This window comes from Pteropus medius, unplaced genomic scaffold, assembly GCF_902729225.1.
Source record: "Pteropus medius unplaced genomic scaffold, Ma_sr-lr_union100, whole genome shotgun sequence".
NCBI classification, from domain to species: domain Eukaryota; kingdom Metazoa; phylum Chordata; class Mammalia; order Chiroptera; family Pteropodidae; genus Pteropus; species Pteropus medius.
The window spans coordinates 7,878,857-7,901,304 of record NW_024349797.1 but is presented as its reverse complement, the minus strand read 5'-3'; the positions used below and the strand labels follow the sequence as shown (position 1 = coordinate 7,901,304).

General features: G+C 39.9%; 1 protein-coding gene and 1 long non-coding RNA gene across 7 annotated transcripts in view; one reads left to right on the top strand and one right to left on the bottom strand.

Moving 5' to 3' along the window:
• LOC120619575 (uncharacterized) overlaps positions 1-22,448 on the bottom strand; it is a 74,130-nt gene that overhangs the window by 27,504 nt on the left and 24,178 nt on the right. The gene's annotated exons all lie outside the window — the stretch shown is intronic.
• STON2 (stonin 2) overlaps positions 1-22,448 on the top strand; it is a 119,472-nt gene that overhangs the window by 89,668 nt on the left and 7,356 nt on the right. For 3 of the 5 annotated variants that reach the window (XM_039883965.1, XM_039883964.1, XM_039883967.1), the window contains 2 exons: positions 15,007-16,845; positions 21,298-21,729. In XM_039883965.1, the coding sequence (XP_039739899.1) occupies positions 15,007-16,845; positions 21,298-21,632 (2,174 nt within the window). In that variant the 3' untranslated portion in view covers positions 21,633-21,729. Of the gene's footprint in view, positions 1-15,006; positions 16,846-21,297; positions 21,730-22,448 lie in introns of those variants that run through there. The other 2 variants (XM_039883968.1, XM_039883966.1) reach the window with 1 other exon arrangement.

The following is a 22,448-nucleotide window of genomic DNA, read 5'->3' as shown; positions in this document are numbered from 1 at the left end:
TCTTCTAGAAGTTTTATAGTTTTGGCTTTCATATAAATCTGTGATCCCTCTCAGGTTAATTTTCATATGTGTAGAGAGAGGAAGAGTTAAAATCTTTTTTTAAAAAATATGTATGTCCAGTTGCTCCAGCATATTTTATTGAGAAGAACTTTCCTTTCCCATTAAATTTCATGGCACATTTATCAAAACTCAAATGACCATATGAGTCTACTTCTAGACTCTCTATTCTGTTTCATTTTTGTCCATCTGAAACAGCTGAAGTCTCAGAGGCCTGGCGCTGGAGAAGCCTTCTCCCTATTAGACTGAGAATGGCAGCTCTAGGCTGTGGAATAGGGACCAGGCATAGGCTGTTATTTCAAGCTGCTGTGTTTTATTTTCGTGGAACAGGAAGTCATTATCTGGAGAGTCACAAATCCTTGAGAGTTCATTAACACTTCAGGAAAGGGAAATGTCACTCGCTTGCCAGCAGGTAGAGCAGGCTTTATCACTGGAGCTACAGAGCCTCCCAGGAGCCATTCAAAATAACTATCTTGTCAACTTAATCACTTTTTTTTCCTAATCACAGGTTCCTGATACAGGGTATGTTGGGGTTTTTTGCTTGCTTTTTTTAAATACTAATGTGCCTACTAGTGAATATAATTTATTTTCATAGTCTTACATTGATTATTGAATTTAAAACTTTTATCCTAAGCAAAACAACTACCCTCAAAATGAAGAAATAAATGTCCTCTTTCTCTTCTTTCATCAGTAATAATTAGAATAGTTTAAATCGATAGCATACCATATTTCACAAATGGTATTCACATGTCTCATTTCGTCCTCATGACCATATTGTGATAGGTACACCAGATTATTATTATTATCCTTTTTAAAAGTGAAGAAACTGAGATTTAGAATTGAATAACTTGCTCAAGATGAGATAGTTCTAAAGACATCGAGCTGCAGTCTCAAGGCTGCAGCATAAGAGAGGTCAAGCTGAGGGTTGTGAATTCGGCCTCCTTGGGCTCACATCCTCGTTCTACTGCTTACCAGTCTGTGACTTTGGTTAGGTTACCTAACCTCTATGCCTCAGTGTCCCTGTCGATAAAGTAGGGATAATGGTGGGACTTACTCATGTAGGTGTCTCCAGGATCAAACAGATAGTTTCAGTGCAGCTGTAGGCAGAGCACCTGGCCTGTGCTACATGATGGTGAGCACCAGCCTTGCCACTGCTGTTGTCTGAGGTGGAAGCGATTGTGGGTCATTATATCTCTCTCTTTCCAGCTGTCTCTCTTGCTCTAAAACCTGAAATTTATGTCCAAAGTCACCAGAGTACTCCAGACACACTCCAAAACTCACCGAGGGCTCTGTGGGCTTAGAGAAACTAATCCCAAATTAAATACTTTGAAGAAAAACTAACACCATAAAAGTAGCTTCCCCCTGTTGAATTTTGCCTGATACTGACGATTATGTGGTGTTTTCTCCTCTAAAACACCCCCTTTTTTTCTTAATCGTAACTAGACATCTTAAGGTTTTAGATAGTTACATTCTTCCTCTTGAAATATTTTTGGGTCTACGGCTATGCCACCCTGAATAAGCCCGACCCCGTCTGATCTTGGAAGCTAAGCAGAGTTGGGCCTGGTTAGTACTGGTTAGTACTGGTTAGCACTGGTTAGTAGACCACCTAGGAAGACCAGGTGCTTTGGCGTAAAAAATAAAAAATAAGGGATTGTAAGATGACAAGGTCCTTGCAATCTGTGGATTGCCTCACCTAAACTATATATATATATTTGGGGGGAGGTGATGGGGGAGGACTATTCTTTATTCACTAACAACTTTTATCAAATTCATGATGACTATTGTATTTGCCACAATCTCCTCTTTGAAGATAGGATAGAAATTCCTGTGCTGTACAGTGCATGCTCTTGAAAAGTTTTTGAGGAAACAAACCTCTGTTTTATGTTGAGTAACCTGCCCTAAAACTTGTTAAGTTTCTTGCTTAGAGGTGGGCAGATGATTCTGTCTACGTTCTTTGTTTGACTTCTCACATATATGCAAATAAGAGGAGGCAACAAGTAACCACGCCTCCCAATATTCTGTGTGTCTAGCTGCAGAGGAGACTCTACCCCTGGGAAATGCTCTCCAGGTAGGACACAAAGGTTACTATTTTAAAATGATGGCAGCACCTTTGTCAACATTTCACAGTATATCACAGGCAGGCAAGAAACTTCAGACTTGGGAATAGAAGTCCTGATCGATTACCTCATTTCTGTCTACTGAAACCCTTGACTTTAAATGTCAACAGGAGTCACATTTACTTCATGAGACAAATCATTAGCATTGCTCATTCCTTTATCCAGTATCATACTTTCTTATGACTTCATGTATCCTGCACATCTCCACTGAGGCAGCTAGACATTGCATATATGTACTGGAATTAATATGTTTTCATGCTCTGCTCTTCGAGCTCTATTAGCATACATAAAGCTCATACTAAGAGCTTGGTCAGATATTGCCAACCACCACTGACACTTACTGTCTTCCACATTGCCTGTTTTGAATGTTGTCCCATGAAAATTCTCATCTAAGAATGCTAAGCAAAAAATGTAGTCTAAAATTGTATATGCAGAATGGTCCCTACTCTGTAGGTAAGTGTTTATGAATGTGTATGTGCAGAGTGAGACGGCCTGAAGGAAACACACTGTAATGGTGACATCAGTCATCTCAGGTAGCAGCAAGATTCAGGTGCTTTCTAATAGTCTATATGTGTTTCTGTACCTTCCAAATTTCCTGAAGTACAACTTATTTAAAATTATCAAAAAGTTTCATCTTCTTGACATTTATCGAAACAAATTGTTATTTATTTTAGAGCTTGGTGAATGGAACGTATGAATTCACATGTGAGTGCATTAGATTCACTGGGCCTTAAATCTTGAGTTTTCCCCAGCTGAGGAGAAAAACACTCAACTGTGATCCAAGGGACAGTTGGAGGACAAGTCACTAAAGTGGTATCTGCCAGTTCAGGGTGTATAAAGCTATGAGAGTGTTTTGGCCCTCTACTTGCTCCCTCTTCTCTAGTTACTTATTTCATTTCCTTTCTCAGAAACACTTACAGTCTCTGGGAGACTTTTGAAAATGCCATGACCTCTTTAATATGTGAAATGTATGTAACTCAACACACAAGTTTTGGTTTAATGTATCTGTAAATAAGTCTTTATTCTAAGACTGCTTTCTGCATTTTTATGGTCTTCTAATTCTAAAATGCAATAACTGCCCACGTAGGACCCATTCAAATAGCCTGAGGAATTCTAAGACTCATTTGGGACCTAAAACTACCTCAATATCTGGAAAGTAATTATAGACCTTACCAAACAGCGGTTGAGCACTTTCGAACGTTAGGGGCATGTTCACATGTGTTGTTTCATATTTGCTTCCAAACGAGAACAGTGATTATGATTATCCCATGTGACATTGAGGGAATGGCACAAAGAGACTCACCCAAGACCACAGCAAGTTTGTGGCAGAGCCAGGACTAGAATAAAACCTTCTGTTTCATGGCTTTATTAAAGCTCCCACAATGCCAAAACAAATGTCTCCTTCCAAGATCTCCCCAAGGGTACCTGGACTCTAAGGAATAATAATAATAATAAAAATAATAATAATAATAATAATAATAATACCACCAAATACTTATATACTGTTTGCTATGTAAATTTTATATACGTTAAATCAGTCCTCACCATAACTTAAGAGCTAAGTACTATTATTATCTCCATTTTATAGTTGCAGGAACGGAGGCCTAGTGAAATTAAGTAACTTGGCCAAGGTCACAGAGCTGGTTGGTGGGTAGAGTAGCCAGGATGTGAAGCAGCCTGGAGCCACGGTCCATAACCTTGACCACTTGACAATGTAGCAGGTCCTATCTGCTTCCACCTATGTTTATGCCTACAGTGACCCAGGCCTAAGATGGCAGTTCTTCAGAAAAGAGCCTTAAAATTCCTTCCCTGCAAACTTACAGTGTTTGAAGTATGTGTCTCGCATTATTTAAGCAATAAGAATACTGTTCTTTTTCCGTGTGAAAAGAGCAAGAGAGAGTAGAGAGGAGCAATAAAACTGAAATAGTTTTGCTCAATAGCAGTTCGGAAGATTCTAGGGACTTATATTTTCTTATGATTCCTTCAAAGATCTTTTCATCTACCTCCTGCTTGGCTGCTAAGGAGCTTGAATTGCCAACAACAGAAGCCAGCTTTACTAACTTTAAGCAAAAGGAATTTATTCTTAAGGACATAGTAATATACTGGATCAGAAGAAAAGCTGAAAACTCGGGCTTCAGGAAGTTGATGTATCAGCTTTTACTGTATTACAAACCATCTTGAAAACAAGTGGTCCCCCAAATAACCATCTGTTTAGCTCAAGATCCTGCAAATCAGCAATCTGGGCAAGCTTGAGCAGTGCCCACTCTATGCTAGGCTGAGCTGATCTCTTAGGGTCCGCAGTCATTGCCTGGTTGGCTAGGGTGCCTTGCTTCTCCTCCACACGGTCACTCCTCCCTCTGGAGGCATGGTGGTCTCTGGGTTCCAAGTACAGCAAAAGAGGGCAAGCCCCAGTGCGCAAGCACTTTTCAAGTTTCTGTTTGTGATGTGTTTGGTCTTGACTAAAATAAATCACGTGCTCTAGTTCAAGATTCAGTATGGAAGGGGACTACCCAAGAGCATGGATAGAGAAAGGAAGAATCTGTGGCCATTCTTGTTATCTCCCACAGATGGTCAAGGAACTTGGCAGCCTTAAGGCTCATGTCAGCAAGGACTAATGTGCAGGCTCTTCAGGGTGCCCCCATCTGAACAACTCAGCTTACAGCACTTTCCTGCATCGGAGTCAGTCCATTAAAGATTTGCAACAAGAATCTGGCTTTGCTTGGGTTGTAAGCATCACAGGTGGAGCATCTTGATTGACAATCCATGAATGGTCCAATGAGCGGGGAGAAGTTCAATTGTGAAGTTGTTACCCAAAGTAGTAGAGGAAGGATGCGGGGCAGGTAATACCATATTCCTTCCCTCTATATGGTTCATTATATTGACTTTATCCTTCCCCTCTGAACCATGTGGGTTGACTTTATTGAAAGCAAAAGTAATAGTCGCAAGCCATTACTTGAACAACAGGAGATTTAAAACATTTTATTCAAAAGACACTTACTGTAAAGCTCGTGATGACCGTGGGATAGCTCAAGGTCTCACAGACGTTCCCTCTTCCTGTCATTGCTTTGTATTTGTTGGGCACCAAGAATATAGCCAAGAAAGGGGCATGAAAAGACTGGTGTTCTGATAGAGAGGTCGCATAATCCTTGGCCCTGGCAGCAACTTCAACAGTTGTTTGTTTAGGTCAGTTTCAAAATTTATGCAAAATTGGAAGACTGGTTGTAAAACTTACTGGGAAGCAAGGAGGGGTGGTGGTGAAGTCACGTTTAACTAGATTCCAGGCAACAGGGAAAGCCTGAGATGAGTTGTCAGCATGGCCACCAGCGAGCTGGGGCACTTAAGATTAAATTATTGCCTAAATAATACCAGAGTTTAAGGGAATAGTAGATCCTTCTTATTTGCTAAATTACCTTTCCCTTTGGACTGACAACTAAGACCTTTTTTTTTCTGGTTACAGTAGCCCACTCTTACAAAGGACAGAGAATAGGTGATATTTTTGTGAACCCATGCGAAGTATTTGAAATATACCCAGTATACTAAACCAGTTTTCTCCAAATGTTCAGTTATGTTTCTCCAAAGGTTTGACCATGAGACTCTATTAATTTGTAAATTTATAAATATGCTATATGACAAATTTTTTTAGTTATAAATATACTAGGTACTTTAGCAAATGTTTTATAACATATAAACAAAAATTAGAAATGTTTAAAAGATGGGTTAAAAGGTGAACCAAAAAAAAGAAGTTTTTATATTTTCTTCCCATATCCCATGGCTCATCCTGTATGCCACTTTGGGGGCTACTTATCTGGAATTCTAAAACATCTTAGACCTGCCCAATAATTATAAAGGCAATTCTTAGTACCAGAGGGATAATAGAAATGTTCTGTCTTCACCAGTATACTCATGACTTGACACTTCCCTTATGTGGTAGATTCCAGTGCTGCTTTGTTACAGTCACAGTGGCTTTGTGAATGCACACTCTCATGTCCCTTGTAATTCCTGAGCCTTTGTAGATTTATCGCTGAAATAATTATGGAAATATTTGGACTCATGGAATCATAACCTAGGACAAACTTTTTTCTCTTTCCATCCCTCTCTCTTCTTTTCACTCTTCTTTCTCCTTTCCTTTTTTCTCCATCAGATTGATAATAATATAACGTCAAAGGCATTCTCTCTTCCCATATTCTCCCCCTCTCCTCTGCCTTTTGCTTCCTTAAGAATTCTGAAATAAGAATATTTGCACTTTTTTTGTGATAGCTAACATTTATTGAGCAGTAAGCCAGTTAAATTCAATGTTTGTTAATGATCTCATTTATTCTCACAACAACCCTATGAAGAATTGAGAAATACTGAGGTTTGGAGAGGGTTAGGTGACGTTCCCAAGATCTTATAGTTTTCTAATGGCAGAGCCAGGGCAAAATGACTCCAATGCCCAAGCTTTACCCTCTACTGCCCACAGTGGCACAAAACAGGCAGTAGAGACCAGCGTGGGGCCAGGAACTCAATCCAGCACGAGTACAAGGCACTTTTAAGCTAGCCTTTCCCTTATGGGCCCTGTTTCCACCTAGGAGACACTAGTGAATATGTGCTGGACCCTGTGGATGCTGTAGCAAGTCAGGACAAGTGCTGAGTGTATGGATCATCTGGAAATAGCTTTTTATTCTCTGTTTTCCTGTAGATTACCAACTTTATGAGGTTTCTGAAAAATTTGAGAGTTTCAGGAGTATGAACAGATCCCTGCCTGCTAGAACAAATCTGTTGTTATGCTAGAAATTAGTTTTCCTGCTTTTTTAAGAAATTATCTTAACTTGATATGTTTACAGTTTATAAATTGCATCTACCATTAGTCTGTAAGACTGTCTCCTTTGATCTTGGTAACTAAAAGGGAGCTGGACAAGTACTGAAATAAAATCAAATTACCAACTCCAAATTCAATTGAAAAGAAGTGGCTTACAGCATGCAGGAGCTGTTTGGTTATTTTGTTGTCCTTGGTGGAAAGTCTGCGTAAAGAGTCATGAGCTTTGAGCAAAATAGGTGAAAGGGAATCATTTGTAAAGATCCTTTGAGCTTCCAGGGATTGCCCTTAACCTTGCTATGGGTACCCTTAGCCCAACTGATTGTATACCCTGCCCCAAGTTAACATTTTGACTGTCTCCTGGAAGTTATACTATAAGCTAGCAAAGTTAACAAATGGAAGATAAACAGGCTTGATACAGACTCAGTCGGAACACCTGTTCTTCTCATCCTCAATACACATATACACAAGTATATGTGTGAGAACCCCCATTTCTGTTTCTTTGCCCTTACCATGGGCCTCTTAACCAAAGCAACTTTGGAGAAGTTGCAGTTCTCACCACTAAGGTTCAGAATGATCAGACTGAATCTGCTCTACAGGAAAATGGCTCTACTATATAACTGTTTCAGGACCGTGAAGGGAAAGAAGACATTGCTGTATGTACTTAAAGTATATAAGCCCATCAGGGTAAGCACACTTCCAAGCAGCTGAGACTGGTGAGGCTCCCAGGCTACACTCCCAGAATGAGTGGGCATGGGCCTACACCGTGGTCCAGGTGGTCCATGACCCAGGCAATGGCCATCAGACTCATAAGTATATACAGAGGATGATGAGTCCCAGCTCTTCAGGGGCATATACTGATTGGTAGGACATTGATAACAGTTAAAAGTTGACTGATATATTCAAGGGAGTAGAGAGGGAGATGACAGAGCCATTAGTTAGATGGAAACTTCTAGGTTAACTTTATTTGGTCAATTTGATATCCTCTCTGAGGCATAGCTGTTTTCCGTTACCAGCATAACCAGGAGGATAATCAAGCCCTTATCCTTGAGTGCCCCCTAAAACTTAGTAAATCTGATTCTTTTCTGTGTCTCTAACTATTACAGGTAAGAGATGTAACTCAACACACAAGTTAGTAAAGGTAGTGAGGTGAGTCTTTACCTCCTTGGAAGTTCCAAGACTTGGGGACTATCTTACAAAGTCTGAAACCTGAATTTATCTGCTCGCCCAAGAGTGATGAGGCTCTTAGCAATTGACATCTCTGACCAAACGTAAGAGCTGGGTTCAGTTCCTTCTAACTCCACTTTAGGGTGTACTGATTCACCCTAGTCCTTCACTAAAGTCCAGGAGCTCGACTATTCCCCCATCCCCTTAGGGGTCCAAGGGTTTTTTGGGTCTTACAAGCATCCTGGGTTATTGCTGGGGTGTATCCTCACATGGTGACCAGGCGAATAATGAATAAGGATGTAGAGGCACACATGAGTGAAACTTTCACTGTGGCCGTGGGACAGGCAGTCCTGATGAGTTACCTGTCATGCTTACAGTCAGGGCTGGGGACCATAGGCCTGCCACTGTTTCTGGAAACTTGCTCAGTGCCCCTCCAGGCAGTCCTTCTCCAGCCCTGGAACTTCCTGAGCATAAAAACTGCTCGAATCAGAGTCAGGATAAAGACACCTCCACCTCTTTTTTCCCTTGCCTCTATTCTACATTCCCCTTACCGTAACTTCTAGATACTACTCCTTCTCATCTAAGCTCCTGAACCAAAAGAGCCCTTTCTGCTTCTTGTCATACTGTAGAAGAGTTTGGTGTTCCATCAAGCAGAGCTTCACAGGCCATCCCAAAGGGCCCAAGCCCTAGAAACCCTTCTTTGTTCTCATTACCTTTAGTGGGCTTGGAAATAGTTGAGGATGGAAGGGAAATACAGGAGGATTTTTGCTAATGTCAATAACAAATAAAACACAGATTAAATTCTCAGAAGACCTCATTACTAGTTAAGTGTTTGACATACCCTGATATATAAAATGTTGAGATTAATTTATTCAATGGAATGCTGATTTTTCAGTTTAAATGCTGGAATTGCTCCCTGCCTTCTACCTCTGCTGGGAAACTAGAGTTGGCCTGTCATACCACAGCAAGGTGTTACACTATTATAGAGATCCTGCCCGGATGGGATCTGGAGAATAGAGCTTTCATCTAAGATAACATGAGAATCTGATATCAGAAAGGCAAATTAAGCCAGGTAACTAATAAGGCAGTTGAGTGGAAGTTGTTAGAGGAAGAAGCCAAATGCAGAGATCTAACGATTGAGTACTGGGAAGACATAGGCAGTTGGGCAATGGTGGAACAGAAGCAGAAGTATGAACCAGAGAGAACAGATTGGTGAGGAACAAACAAGATATTGGGGATGTTCCTGGGCCATCCTTCAAACTAAAGTCCAATGCTTGCTTTTCTGAGCAAGAAGGGAGCTGGCAGGGGAAGTTGGACCAGTCATTTGAAGAAGGTACTTAATACTACTTCACAGGGCCTCCTAGCAAGTAAAAACCAGAATCTAGTGTCAAATGTTCTTGGCAGGGATTCTGTCAAGTAATGGTAAGTGGCAATTTGATGAATTGGCTTCTTCAGTTTGGGGATATCTCTGACCAAGTAACTTTACTAGTGTGAAAGCATCCTCTCTCCAGGACCATGCTAGACACGTGAATAGACTCAGACCCTCTGTCTCTTCTTTTTAGCAGTGTATGTGATAACTAAGTAGGTCCCAGTTGATTTTACTCAGGTTAGAAGCCCCCTTCATAAGGCTCAGGTGAGTAACGCCTTCACCTATACACCAGTGCACATTGGGGTGGCCTTACTCAACCTGATGCCCCAAAGCTTCCCTGTGTGAGCAGATGTTAATCCTTGTTTAGTTGACTTCTTTTCCCCACTGAGCAATGTTCCTAAAAAGCTGTATGTCGCTATAACTTTCACCATTCTCAAAGGTACTGAGAAAAATTAACTAGATTTCAGCTTGGTGAACCTGCATTAAGAAAATACCGGAGTTAATGAACATTAAAAGCAGGACTTGAATTTTAATCTCATCTTGGGCCGTTTACTTAAACTCACTGAGCCTCAGTTTTCTCAGCAAAATGAAGGGGCCAAGTTTTATTATTTCTAAAATCTCTTCAAGCCCCCAAATTCGGTGATCTGTGTTTCTCTTTTCACTCTACAGATCCTTCTACAAATATTTAAGTGCCTACTGTGCATCCGTGGCTGGTTATATAGTTTTAAGTATATCTTCTTGTATAACAGTGACTGCTATCTCATGTTGAGAAAACCGATCTAAGAATATTTGTTCTTACCACTGCTAATAAATTTGAATAAACAGCTGCAATAAGTTTTTTGCATTTGTCATTAACAAATTAGAGTAACAAATGGGGAAAGAAGATGGCAGAGTATCTGCTGTATTCAGAATATAGAGACTCTTAATTTTTCCCTCCGGGATCTTACTTTTTCTTCAGTTTGGTGGCTTTGATTACCGTTGCAGTCATTACTTAATCTTTCAAGAACTTAAAATAGATTGTGGTTTAGCATTAGAAGAATCCACCGTTTCTCTTTAGATGGCCTCAGTAAGGACACTACCTAGGAGGCTCACAGGCACTCCAAGTCCTCCCTGTGGTATGGTAGGACGGCCTAATCTTTATGCATGACTTTCATTCGGCAGCAGCCCAACATAATAAAAGCAATTTGGAGGTAGCAGGTGGAAGGGAGAGTAATGAAAATAATGCTGAATTTCTGGTTTTGGTTTTATTTTAATAAGTCAATAAAATGGAATTGTGAGTGAGAGTTAATTTCATTCTGAAGATAATGAGTTTTTGCCTATTTATTACTGGAGAAATTTGCCCATCTCTCCCCTCCACCCCCCCATTTCTGGGATCTGCCACACCAGTCAGAAGCGTCTTAAGAAAGACCTAACTGCTGCTTTATCAATGTGAATTCCAGCTAAGCTGTAGTTTTCTTTCTCTAAAGTTAATTAGAAGGAGTAATAAAGATATGTTTTCATCTTTTATTATTTATTTTGTAAGCAATACAACAGTTTTTAAAGAAGGAATACAGACTTAAAGTTTTTTAAATCACTTCTTATCCCACATGAGACATTTGATTTTACATAAAAATGTGAAATATTATATTCTAAAGCTTTTTAAAACATATATATTTTATGTCATGAAAATGTATCCTTCTAGTAGTAGTAGTAATAGCAGAAGTGGTAATAACTGCTACGATCTACTGAACATTTATTATTTGCCAAGCACAATTCTGCTAACATCTGTATTACATTTTGCCAGCAATCTTGTCGGGTAAGATTTAATACTTTTCTAATTATATAGATGAAAAAACTGAGATGCAGAGAAATTAAACAACTTGCCCAAAGTCACATAGCTAATGAGCTGTGGATACAGAATGGAAATCCAGGCAATGTGACCCCAAATTGTAGGCTCTTGATGTTATTCACTCAACAATATATATCATGATCAGCTTTCACGTGACTAAACATGCATCAATGGCATTGTCTTCAGAGCTGCGTGCGATTCCATTTCAGGATGTAACAATTGATATAACCAATCTCCCATTATCGGGCATTTAGGTCATTTCCAATTTTTCTATGATAAAACATTGCTATGATAAGCATACCACTCTGTATGTCATTGTATGCCTGTCTTGTTCTTTCCTTAGGATAAACACCTAAAAGTAGAATTCTTTTGAGTCTTTTATACACATTTTCAAATTGTCTTCCAGAAAGATTTCTTAACACCTCCATCAGAGTATAAATTTTCCCATGTCACCGATAATAATTATTATTCTTTCTAAGTCTTTGTCTCTGTGACCCAGGGAGAATTTATTTATTGTTTTGTAAGGTTAAACTCTTTTTTCCAAATAATTATTAGACATTTATATTTGTTCATTTGTGAATTGTCTGTTATCATCCTATTTTTTTCGTGAGAGTTTATCCATTTTTATTAAGGATACACCATTATTATATATTAAGGACATTAAGTTTTTGTCATTTGTGATGCAAATAATTTCCCCAGAAATTTTACATGCAGATAAGTTTCTTGTTTATATGTGAGTCTCAAAAACCACCTTTAATAAAAAGAGGCTAAAAAAATATATGACCTAACTTTCGTAAAAACTAGCAAAGATGTTTTTCAGTCAATTATAAATGAAGCAAAATTACGTGCTCACAAATAAGAAAGTCACTATTAATAAAGAATAATTTTTTAAAGTAGTATTCTGTAGTCCTTGGGTTCACCTCAACAAATTCTTTATTTTCATGTGAACTATCGACTACTTTTGCTTTTTATTTGTAAAGTGTCTTTATTAAGATAATTTTTCTTTATAAGTGACTTTGTAGAAAAACAAATTTTCATTTTCAGAGATATGATCTATAAACACTACCATCTCAAAGGATGAGTTTTAAAACAGGTTGTAATCATGAGAAATGAAACTTCCAATGGAGAGAAAATTTTGTAACAAAGTCATTTCATATAATTTAATGACTGTCAAAAAAATATGTAGAATCTTGAGAAATTAATTATAAAAATTTCCCTCTAAATATAAGGATACTTTGTTTAAATTGTATTATGAGTCTAATGCTTTGAAATGATCTAGGACTTGGTGTGATTTTAAGTAACTTGATTTAAAAAGAAATTTATTGGAAGAAAATTATCTTCAGTGGAGACAGAGTCCCTTTTTTCCCCCCTTCTTTTTTGGCTTGGGAGAGCAAGATCAGAAATGCTATTTTGAGGGCCAGATTCCCAACAGAAGGGAATCCTTTGGCAGTTTTGGCAGAAGGCCACCTCCAGAGGAAGCTTGTTTTGAACTAGGGAGTGGTGATGAGCTCCAAGCAAAAAGGATGCCCCTGATACAAGGGATGGGTGGGTCAATACCAGACAGTTTGGGTGGAAAGGCTACATTACAAAAACTGTAGAGCTGCTTCATTAGAAATTGATGCATTTAAGATGCACCCTTTCCCAGTTCTTTAGGGAGGATCAGTTACTGTTCCAAGGAAGTGATTGTATTTTACTCAGGGCCACACTGTTCCCATTAGCCTTAATAATAATAATAGTAACATGTTCCCTTTAGCCCTAACAACAGCAACAACAATATTAAGACAGTAGTAGTAGTAGTAAGAGTAATAGTAGTAGTAGTAGTAGTAGTAGTAGTAAATAAAATATAAATCCTACAAACAAGGATTGTTTCCTGACTCTTTCCCCTTCATTATCCAGAAAATGTCACTTAAGCATCTATAAAAATGGATTAACGATTAATTTGAAGGATAATGACATTGTTAGTTTTAAAATGCTTTGAAATCCTTTTGTGGTGCTGTACGTATAGAAAATATCTTTCGCTCATTATATTTCTGGGGTAACTGTGGATATGTATGCATGCATGCTCAAGTACTTAGCCTACATTTTCAAAACTGACGTTTTTAGCAGAGGGAATTTGCTATTGGTTTGAATAAAAATGCTTGAAGAGATGAATGGCAAGCCGGCCAGCCCATCTATGTGTAATTACATTTGCAATCATGTGTGGATTTGGTATGATTAGTTGTAATATTCATGAAGGTTTTAGCGAGGCAGTTGGAAAGCTCAACCATTTGACTATCTCTGTTTCTTTGATTCCAAATCCTGGCGGTAGAAATGGATGGAATGGTGGCTGATATCCCCATACACATTCTTCCAGGGACAGACAGAATAGAACTGCCTCACAGCAAAGTTTCTGTTCTCACTCATTCAGTCAACAAATCTTCGCTGAGTATCTACTGTATGCCAAACACATATTTGTTTTCTGTGCTATTTCTTCATCAGAAGCCACTCCTCCTTACTAATGGCCTCATTTCCTCCTTCCTCCCCACAGCCCCAGCAGACACACAGGGTCTTTATGCTACTGAAAAGGCTTGGATCTTTCCCACTTGGAAAGTCAAGTCCTGTATCTCCTTCCTTGAATGCCCTGCTATGGTGGAGTTTTATTTATAATACCTTTTTTTTCCCCCCTTAAAACTCAAGATAGCAAAGTATTTTAGAGAAGATAGAAGAGATTATGTCATGAATGTTTTCTCAAGTTACCACACACTTGTAAACATTTTAATGGGTGGATATTATTCCATTGTGTGTCTCAATTTCTTAACATTGACCCAAATTCGGTTCACAATTTGGATTTAGTTCCTTAAGTCATTGTTTATGAATATTTGTAAGACCCTTAATACAAATTGCCAAACCACTTTCAGAGAGTTTATAGCAACTTACAGTCCCATTAAAGTTCTCTTTATTGTTCATATCGTAGCACCCTTACCCTTATTGAAAACTAAAAATTTTAAATCTTCACTTTTTTTTTTTTAATTTGCCTTTTTCTTATTACTAGTGAGATTGGACATTTTTCATATGCTTATGAGACACTTTTAATTTTTTTTCCTGAGTTCCCAAATATGTCCTTTGCTTGTATTTCTGTTGGAATTTTTATATTTTTCTTATTCATGTGTATGAACTTATTTCATATTAAGGATGTTAACATTTTGTCTTTGTATTGATCACATTTGGGCAAAAATCGCTCCAATTACATTATTTGCAATCATATTATTACTTAGAGAAGATAACTTATTTTATTCAGTGAAATCAGCTTTATTATTATTTTATGTAGGAAGTGGTTTTCAATGGTTAAAAATTAAAAATGCATTCTTTGAGCAAAGAAAACCATCTATTCCAGTAACATCTATGAAATAAAGGGAGAATGAATAAGAGTTAAATTGCAAGGAACTGTGGTACCAGTGCTTGTATATCAATCGACTCATTTGCATTCTTACTGTATTTGATGTGTAATAAGTGTGCTTATTACAAAATTATGAGATCTGTGCCCAGACTAAGCACTTGAGACAGGTAGTGAACTTCTTTAGAATTTACTGGATTCTAAATAAAATTTTGGTCATTCCTCATTCCCATACCTCAGTTTTCCACACCTCTAGAGGCCCTGAGTAGCAGCCCTCATATGTTATTCTTTTCCTTTTAGACAATTCTTCCTCACTCCAGGAAGATGAAGAGGTAGAGATGGAGGCCATCAGCTGGCAGGCCAGCAGTACAGCCATGAACGGACACCCTGCCACTCCAGTAACTTCTGCTCGTTTCCCCAGCTGGGTCACTTTTGATGACAATGAAGTCAGGTGCTCTTTGCCACCCATCACCTCTCCTCTGAAGTCAAACACACCAACTGTTGCATCTGTGATCCCAGATGTACCTTATAATTCAACTGAGTCATTTAAGAAGAGGGAACGTCCCAAGAGCACGTTGATGAACTTCTCCAAAGTTCAGAAGCTGAATGTTTCCTCCTTAAACCATCCACCTTCTATAACTGAGGCTCCACCCTGGAGGGCAACCAATCCTTTCCTGAATGAGACTCTACAGGATGTACAGCCCTCCCCTATCAACCCTTTCAGTGCTTTCTTTGAGGAGCAGGAAAGGCGCTCCCAAAACAATTCCGTTTCCAGTACCACAGGCAAAAGCCAAAGAGATTCTCTCGTTGTCATCTACCAGGATGCCATCAGTTTTGATGACTCAAGCAAAAACCTGTCACACTCTGATGCTGTTGAAAAACTCAAACAACTCCAAATCGATGACCCTGATCACTTAGGCAATGTAACACTAGCTGATGATGACCCAGTAGCTTGGATTGAACTAGATGACCACCCTCCTGGTTCAGCACTGTCCCAGCCCAGGGATGGGTGGCCAATGATGCTAAGGATCCCTGAGAAGAAAAACATCATGTCCTCTAGGCACTGGGGACCCATCTACATCAAACTGACAGACAGTGGTTACCTGCAGCTGTATTATGAGCAGGGCCTAGAAAAACCATTCCGTGAGTTCAAGCTAGAGATCTGCCATGAGATTTCAGAACCCCGACTCCAAAACTATGATGACAATGGCAGGATCCACAGCTTGCGGATAGACCGTGTCACCTACAAGGAAAAGAAGAAGTATCAGCCCAAACCTGCTGTTGCCCACACAGCAGAGAGGGAACAAGTGATTAAGCTGGGCACCACCAATTACGATGACTTCCTGAGCTTCATCCGTGCAGTTCAGGATCGTCTCATGGATCTGCCTGTGTTATCAATGGACTTGAGCACAGTAGGCTTGAACTACCTTGAGGAGGAGATTACAGTGGATGTCAGAGATGAATTCTCTGGCATTGTGAGCAAAGGAGACAACCAGATTCTCCAGCACCATGTCCTGACACGGATCCACATTCTGAGTTTCCTCTCTGGGCTTGCAGAGTGCCGCCTGGGCCTGAATGACATCCTCATCAAAGGGAACGAAATAGTCTCCCGGCAAGACATCGTGCCGACCACCACCACAAAGTGGATCAAGCTACACGAGTGCCGTTTTCACGGGTGTGTGGACGAGGATGTATTCAACAACTCACGGGTTATTCTGTTCAACCCTTTGGATGCGTGCCGCTTTGAGCTAATGCGGTTCAGGACGGTATTTGCTGAGAAGACTTTGCCTTTCACGCTTAGGACAGCAGCAAGCATCAATGGGGCAGAGGTGGAGGTGCAGAGCTGGCTCAGGATGTCAACCGGCTTCTCCTCTAACTGTGACCCCCTCACTCAGGTTCCCTGTGAGAATGTGATGGTCCGCTACCCTGTGCCCAGCGAGTGGGTGAAAAACTTCCGCAGGGAAAGTGTCCTGGGGGAAAAGTCTTTGAAAGCCAAAGTGAACCGGGGGGCCAGTTTTGGCTCAACTAGTGTATCTGGCTCTGAGCCTGTCATGAGAGTAACTCTGGGAACTGCCAAGTATGAACATGCCTTCAACTCAATTGTGTGGAGGATAAACCGACTGCCTGACAAAAACTCCGGTAGGTAGAGGTTTCTCGTCTTTGAAAACCACCGTGTGGTGACCAACCAGCTGGGGGAATCACAGTTCCACATGCTGTTCCCCGATGAAGTGCTGAGTTGTGCTATGTGACGGGAATGGTGGTGGGTGGGGAGCGGGACCAGAAAAGCAAAAATATTTGAACAAAGTCACAAACACGGATGACTCAGTTCACCCTATCCTTTCACCCCTTTAATTCTCACACTTCTTCCATAAAACTATACATTACTCTTGTCAGCTGAGCTGCTAAGCAGCTTTCCAGGGCCACTCATGAATTTCTATTTCTTCCTGACTCATTAAAGTATTATCTGTGGTGCTGGAAGCTATCCATTTCCAGATCCTAGAAGGCTTCTGGGTTTTGAAGAAGTATCTTTTTAACTGTGCCCTGGGTTTAGGTAAAAGGCCAGTTTATGGCTAATGATATGGACAATACAGGTGAGGAGTAGGTAATGGTATGGACAATACAGGTGAGGAGTAAGCCCTGTCAATCATAGCATCTTGAGCACAGAGTTGGCGATTGGGATGGGAAAGAAGAGATATGGCCTGTGATGAGACTGGAGATCTAGCCAGGATATGAAGGTCCAAAATGGCTGAAATTCTGCAGACAAAAAGTAAATGCAAGAATGTTTAAACAAAGAAGGAAAGCTGGTCTGCTTACAGCTATCAGGGGTGCTTTTGTGCTTGAGTGAATCCAGAAGGCAACGACTTTCCTCATGGGTCCAGTGAGATTTAGTTAAATGACAAAACTAGGGAGTAATCAAACCAGCTCTAATAGCCTGATTTATTACAGTAAGTCTGGGTGACCCCAATGGCAGACAGTAAGCCCATGATCCTGTGACCTTTTAAACCATTTTTTTCTTGTTTATAATAAACTTTGCTCATCTGTTAACAAAAGTGGATATCCTAACTGAGCAAAAAGAATAAAGTTTGGAAAAAATTCTTGATTAAAATTTCTTTTTCTTATGTAAGTATTCTTCTTTCCATTCTCAATATTAAGTCCTAACAGTGTGTTCAGTCTTTATTTCCTTTTCTGAGTGGGGAGAGGCTGTGTTATCATATACTAAATATAAGATGATGTGGTGGCAAGAGGCAATATGATTTGGTCATCTCTCCAGGCATTCCAGGCAGTGGGTACTCTGTGTCAGACACTGGGTATAGCAGTACAAACTGAAGAGACAATTGGACCTCTGTGTCTGAGGCTGGATTTGCCACCCTCTTTTTCTAAAGTGACAGAATTTTTAAAACAAAGTCTTCTTCTCTGGGCTTGCTAATTAATTTCCCCTGAAACAGCAGTGTATTTCCTGGTGATGGCACTGATTTCTACCTCATCCACAGGGCTCATCTGAATTGACAGAGGAAAGGAGAAACCCAGAATTCAGCTTTGGCACAGAAGCCCTTGGGAAGAGAACCTAGGTGACAGGGAGAAAATTACTATTTAACCTGCTAGATACTTGGCTTGGGAAAAGATAAGGCCTCAGGTTTATGTTTATTGGAATTTTAGCTCTTAAGTATATTAAGCATGGATTCAGATAACTTTATTATGGAACTATTGGATTTTTCAAGCTGGAAGGGATAACTTACTCAAACCTCCTCTTCATTCTACATAAAAGAAGATTAAGGACTGGTGAAGTGGCATGACTCTTCTGAAGTCACGAAGCCACATCCAGGGGTCTTTTTGCAATACCACAGCTGTCTCGTAGTAGATGTCACCAAATAGACACAAATTTGATATAATTTCCACTGTGAGAACAGAGATTTACCATTGCTGGTCCTCACTGTGTCCAGCCCTTGCTCTCTTCACCCAGTGCTCCGTCCGTGAAACTGGAGAGTTGCTGGTGATCTATTAGTAATTATCCCTTTTCTGAGCTCTTCTGCCTTTGTCTACAGACAGCTTTAGCCTTGGGAAGGTGCCTTTTATAGATTATTTTTCATAATCCTCACACCTTCATTTACAGTGAAGGAGACCTGGACCTTTGCACGCCTACTCCCGCCCGCTGTGGGCCTGCATCCCCAGCCCCCAGCAGGCAGGGTGGTCACACCACACATAGAATGGGCCAGCAGGCCTGCACCTCTGTCTTTGCTGGCAGTCACTGCAGCTTTGTCTGCATCCCAGCCACCAAAGACTAACAAGCTGCCATTGGATTCCAGCATGGCTTCCGCCCGCGGGGCCCAGCCCAGTGAATGCCTTTGCAGTCCCATCTCTCTGGGCTCTACCAGGACCCCTCCCATCCTAATCCCAAGAGTTTTTCTCAATCCTAGAAGGCCACAGAACAAAGCACCAGTCCTGTTGCTTTCCCAGATCATCCGCCATGGAAGAAAACATTTTGTCCTGCACAGGTAGCTTTCTTTTTTGGAAAATAGAAATCTGAACTTTAATGTTAAATTTTCTAAACTTCCTCAAGGAAGATGACATAATGCATGGGCTCCTTAGCTCGTTACCATAAAATAAACTATACTAACTTTCTCTTTCCACCAGCCCTACCTACCCATTAGTTGATGCTGGGAATCAAGAAAGAATGTTACTTTCATAGAGTTTGTTGTGAGTACATTTTGGTGGGGTGACAGGAGGGGGTCAGTCTTATGGAAAGTAATGATTTCTCAATATTCCAACAATGTGTAAATAAAGGTAATTAGATAAAACTGTCATTCAAGTTGCTATTGAGTTAAGTTACGAAACTCCTCTGTATACTTTGTAGTGATCTAAATCTGTAACAATGCATTGAGAGGTGTTTAGGACATAATTGGGAGTCAGTCAGATCTGAGTTTTATTCCTAGCTATATAATTTAATGGCTGTATGACCTCAGGTAATTAAACCTCTCAAAAAAATTTCATTTTCCTCATTTGTAAAATAGGTTTATTAATACTGAGGCGATTAAGAATGAAATTAGATAATGCTTTTAAGTGTTCAGCACAGTCTCTGGCCTGTAATAAATGCTCAATATATGATAGCTATATAATTACATCTGCGTACACAATTAAAAAAAATTAAATGGCTTCATTTTCAAATAATGTAACTTTTACCATTATATGCATCTTAAGTTCCTTTACTAAAACCGGTGCAAATTTTTCGATTAATTTCCCAAAATATTACTCTTTAGAAATAACCATTGAAATATTCCACATTTGTGAAATAGAGGAAAACAAATACTTCACTCTGTAATGTTTTCCTTGGAGAGAGGGTGTGTATGGCCTTACTCTGAGATTAAAAAGTTCTGCCCAGACCAATAAAGGAAATTGGAATTGTTTATTTGGGAAAACTCAGATAACTCAGGGCTGTTTCAGTTACGTAATGAATACAAAGCCATGTAATGTTGTTTATCCTAGCGAGTTGCTATATGGGGGCTCTTACAGCTGACTTCCTCTACAGACCGTGTCACCCTGCAAATCAGACAAAGTGGTTAAAACAATTTGGAGTCAACACTGCTGATTTCAGTTCTTAGCTCTGCCACTTCCTAATAGAATGTAATATTATGACCTCAAGGGATTGTTATGCAGAGGCGGTGAGAGAATGCATAAGGGATTTAGCACAGTGCCAGGCACAGAGTATTCAACATATGTTTCCTGCTATATCTGATGAATGATGATGACAGTGCTTTGGCAGTTATAGTCACAGAAATAAGCTGTAACTCTTTCCCCTCAAATATATAATAATTCTCAAACGAAAATCAAACTTTTAAGTTTACCATCCAAGTACAGTAGAACTAGCCGTAGATTTGTAGAATTAAATCTATAATTGAATACCTGGCATGGCTCAGCCTGCCCTTTCCTACCACTTCCTAACTTTACAGATGTGGTAGAATCCAGGTCTGGAGAATATGAAGGGCTTGGGTGTGGCATCTCTGCCACGTAGCAAGAGAGCCAGAAGTCAAATCCAGGTGTCCTGACTGATAGTCTGAGTGCTTACCAGTGTACCAGTGTACCCTATGCTTCTCTAATAAAAATGCACTGTTTATAAGGGCTTTGTCATTTATATATGCCATTCACCCACAAAAACATGCCAGAAACATTTTTAAAAACTATGAAACGCTATTAAGAAAATTCAGTTCATCTTTCAAAGGAAATCGATGATTTTGCCCCGGGTGGCTGTCAATGATATTTTATTAGGTGCTAAGTGCTGATCTCTTTTATTCCTTTCTGCCTGTCTAGAGCCTCTATTCCTTAGTATTTGTGCTGTGTTCACATATCACTCTGAGCTGAGTAGGCAGAATAACCTTTGTTTCTCAGGCCATGGGTTCGATTGCTAGGATACCAGGCTAAGATATCAGTATTACAACAAATGATCTGAGGCACATGCAGTGTCTTTCTGCTGAGGCAAATCCTCTACTCAGAGTTGGAGCCTCTGAGACTTCCAACCTCCGCTCTTATTGCTGTGGCTCATCTTCCACTTCTTCCCCAAAGAACCTAATCTCTAGATTCTTTGTCTTTGTTTCATAGCTTCTGGTCACCCACACTGTTTCTTCTGCCACCTTGAACTTGGCTCTGACCGGGAAGTGCCTTCTAGATTCGCCAATCATGTGAATGTCGAGTTCAGCATGCCCACAACTTCTGCCTCCAAAGCTGCTGTAAGATCCATCTCTGTGGAAGACAAGACCGATGTCAGGAAGTGGGTCAATTATTCCGCACACTACAGCTACAAGGTAGCCTGGGGAGGCATGTGGCTAATGAGTCCATTGGTTCACCCCGGATGCTCTTCCCCTCTCATTCCTTTTAGCAGCGTTTGCCCTGGGTGCAAGGTGTTCTCTGACCGCCGTAGAGGAGGTTCACCTTAGTACATAGCCCAAGATGAGTCTGCTCTGATTTAAATGAATAATCTCTCTGGTGGGCAAGAGAAAGGTTAGAAAATAATAAAGAAGCTGATGAAAAAGGAAAATGTAATGTCTTTCATTCATCATGAACAACAACAACGAAAAGAGTCATATGGTAAAGGGATTATTACTACTCATTCGTAATATAATTTATATTGCAGAGTAGTGAACTTGGAAGTGGAAGAGAATATCAGGAAAGTACTAACTCAAAGCATGTATTTCAGCTACAGCACTTTATGAAGCGGATCTGGGTAAAGTTAGGACATGTATGACCTGGTCACTGGGCTATAACAAGACAAAACTCAAAAGCCAAAGCTGCTTCTATAATAGCAGTGGGACCAGGGGTGTGGAAAGAGGAAACCAAGTTTGAGTGTTCTGACATGAATAATGATTATAGCCCGAGGAGTTAGAAAGGATATTAAACACCAAAGTTGGAAAATGGGGGTTAGTGAAGAAGGATTTTTCAAAGTGGCTTTATAATTTTCTATTCATAATAATATCCTTAGATTTACATGGTGATTTATTATTCTTTAATTGCTTCCTTAGTGGTGTGATCTACCAAAAAAGAACAAATACTCCATCTTGTGGCCAGAAAAAAATAGCACTTTCCCTACTGCTATTTCCCAACTGTTCCGTCTTGCATTGTTTCCCACGTCATAAATATTCAAAGTGGTCTTGAGGGGAGCAGCTTAATCATGAAATTTAATCATGAAATTCTCTAGCTAGAAGGGTTCCCCACCTGACTTATCAAAGGCTTCAGCTGAAGTTTGTCACTTTAAA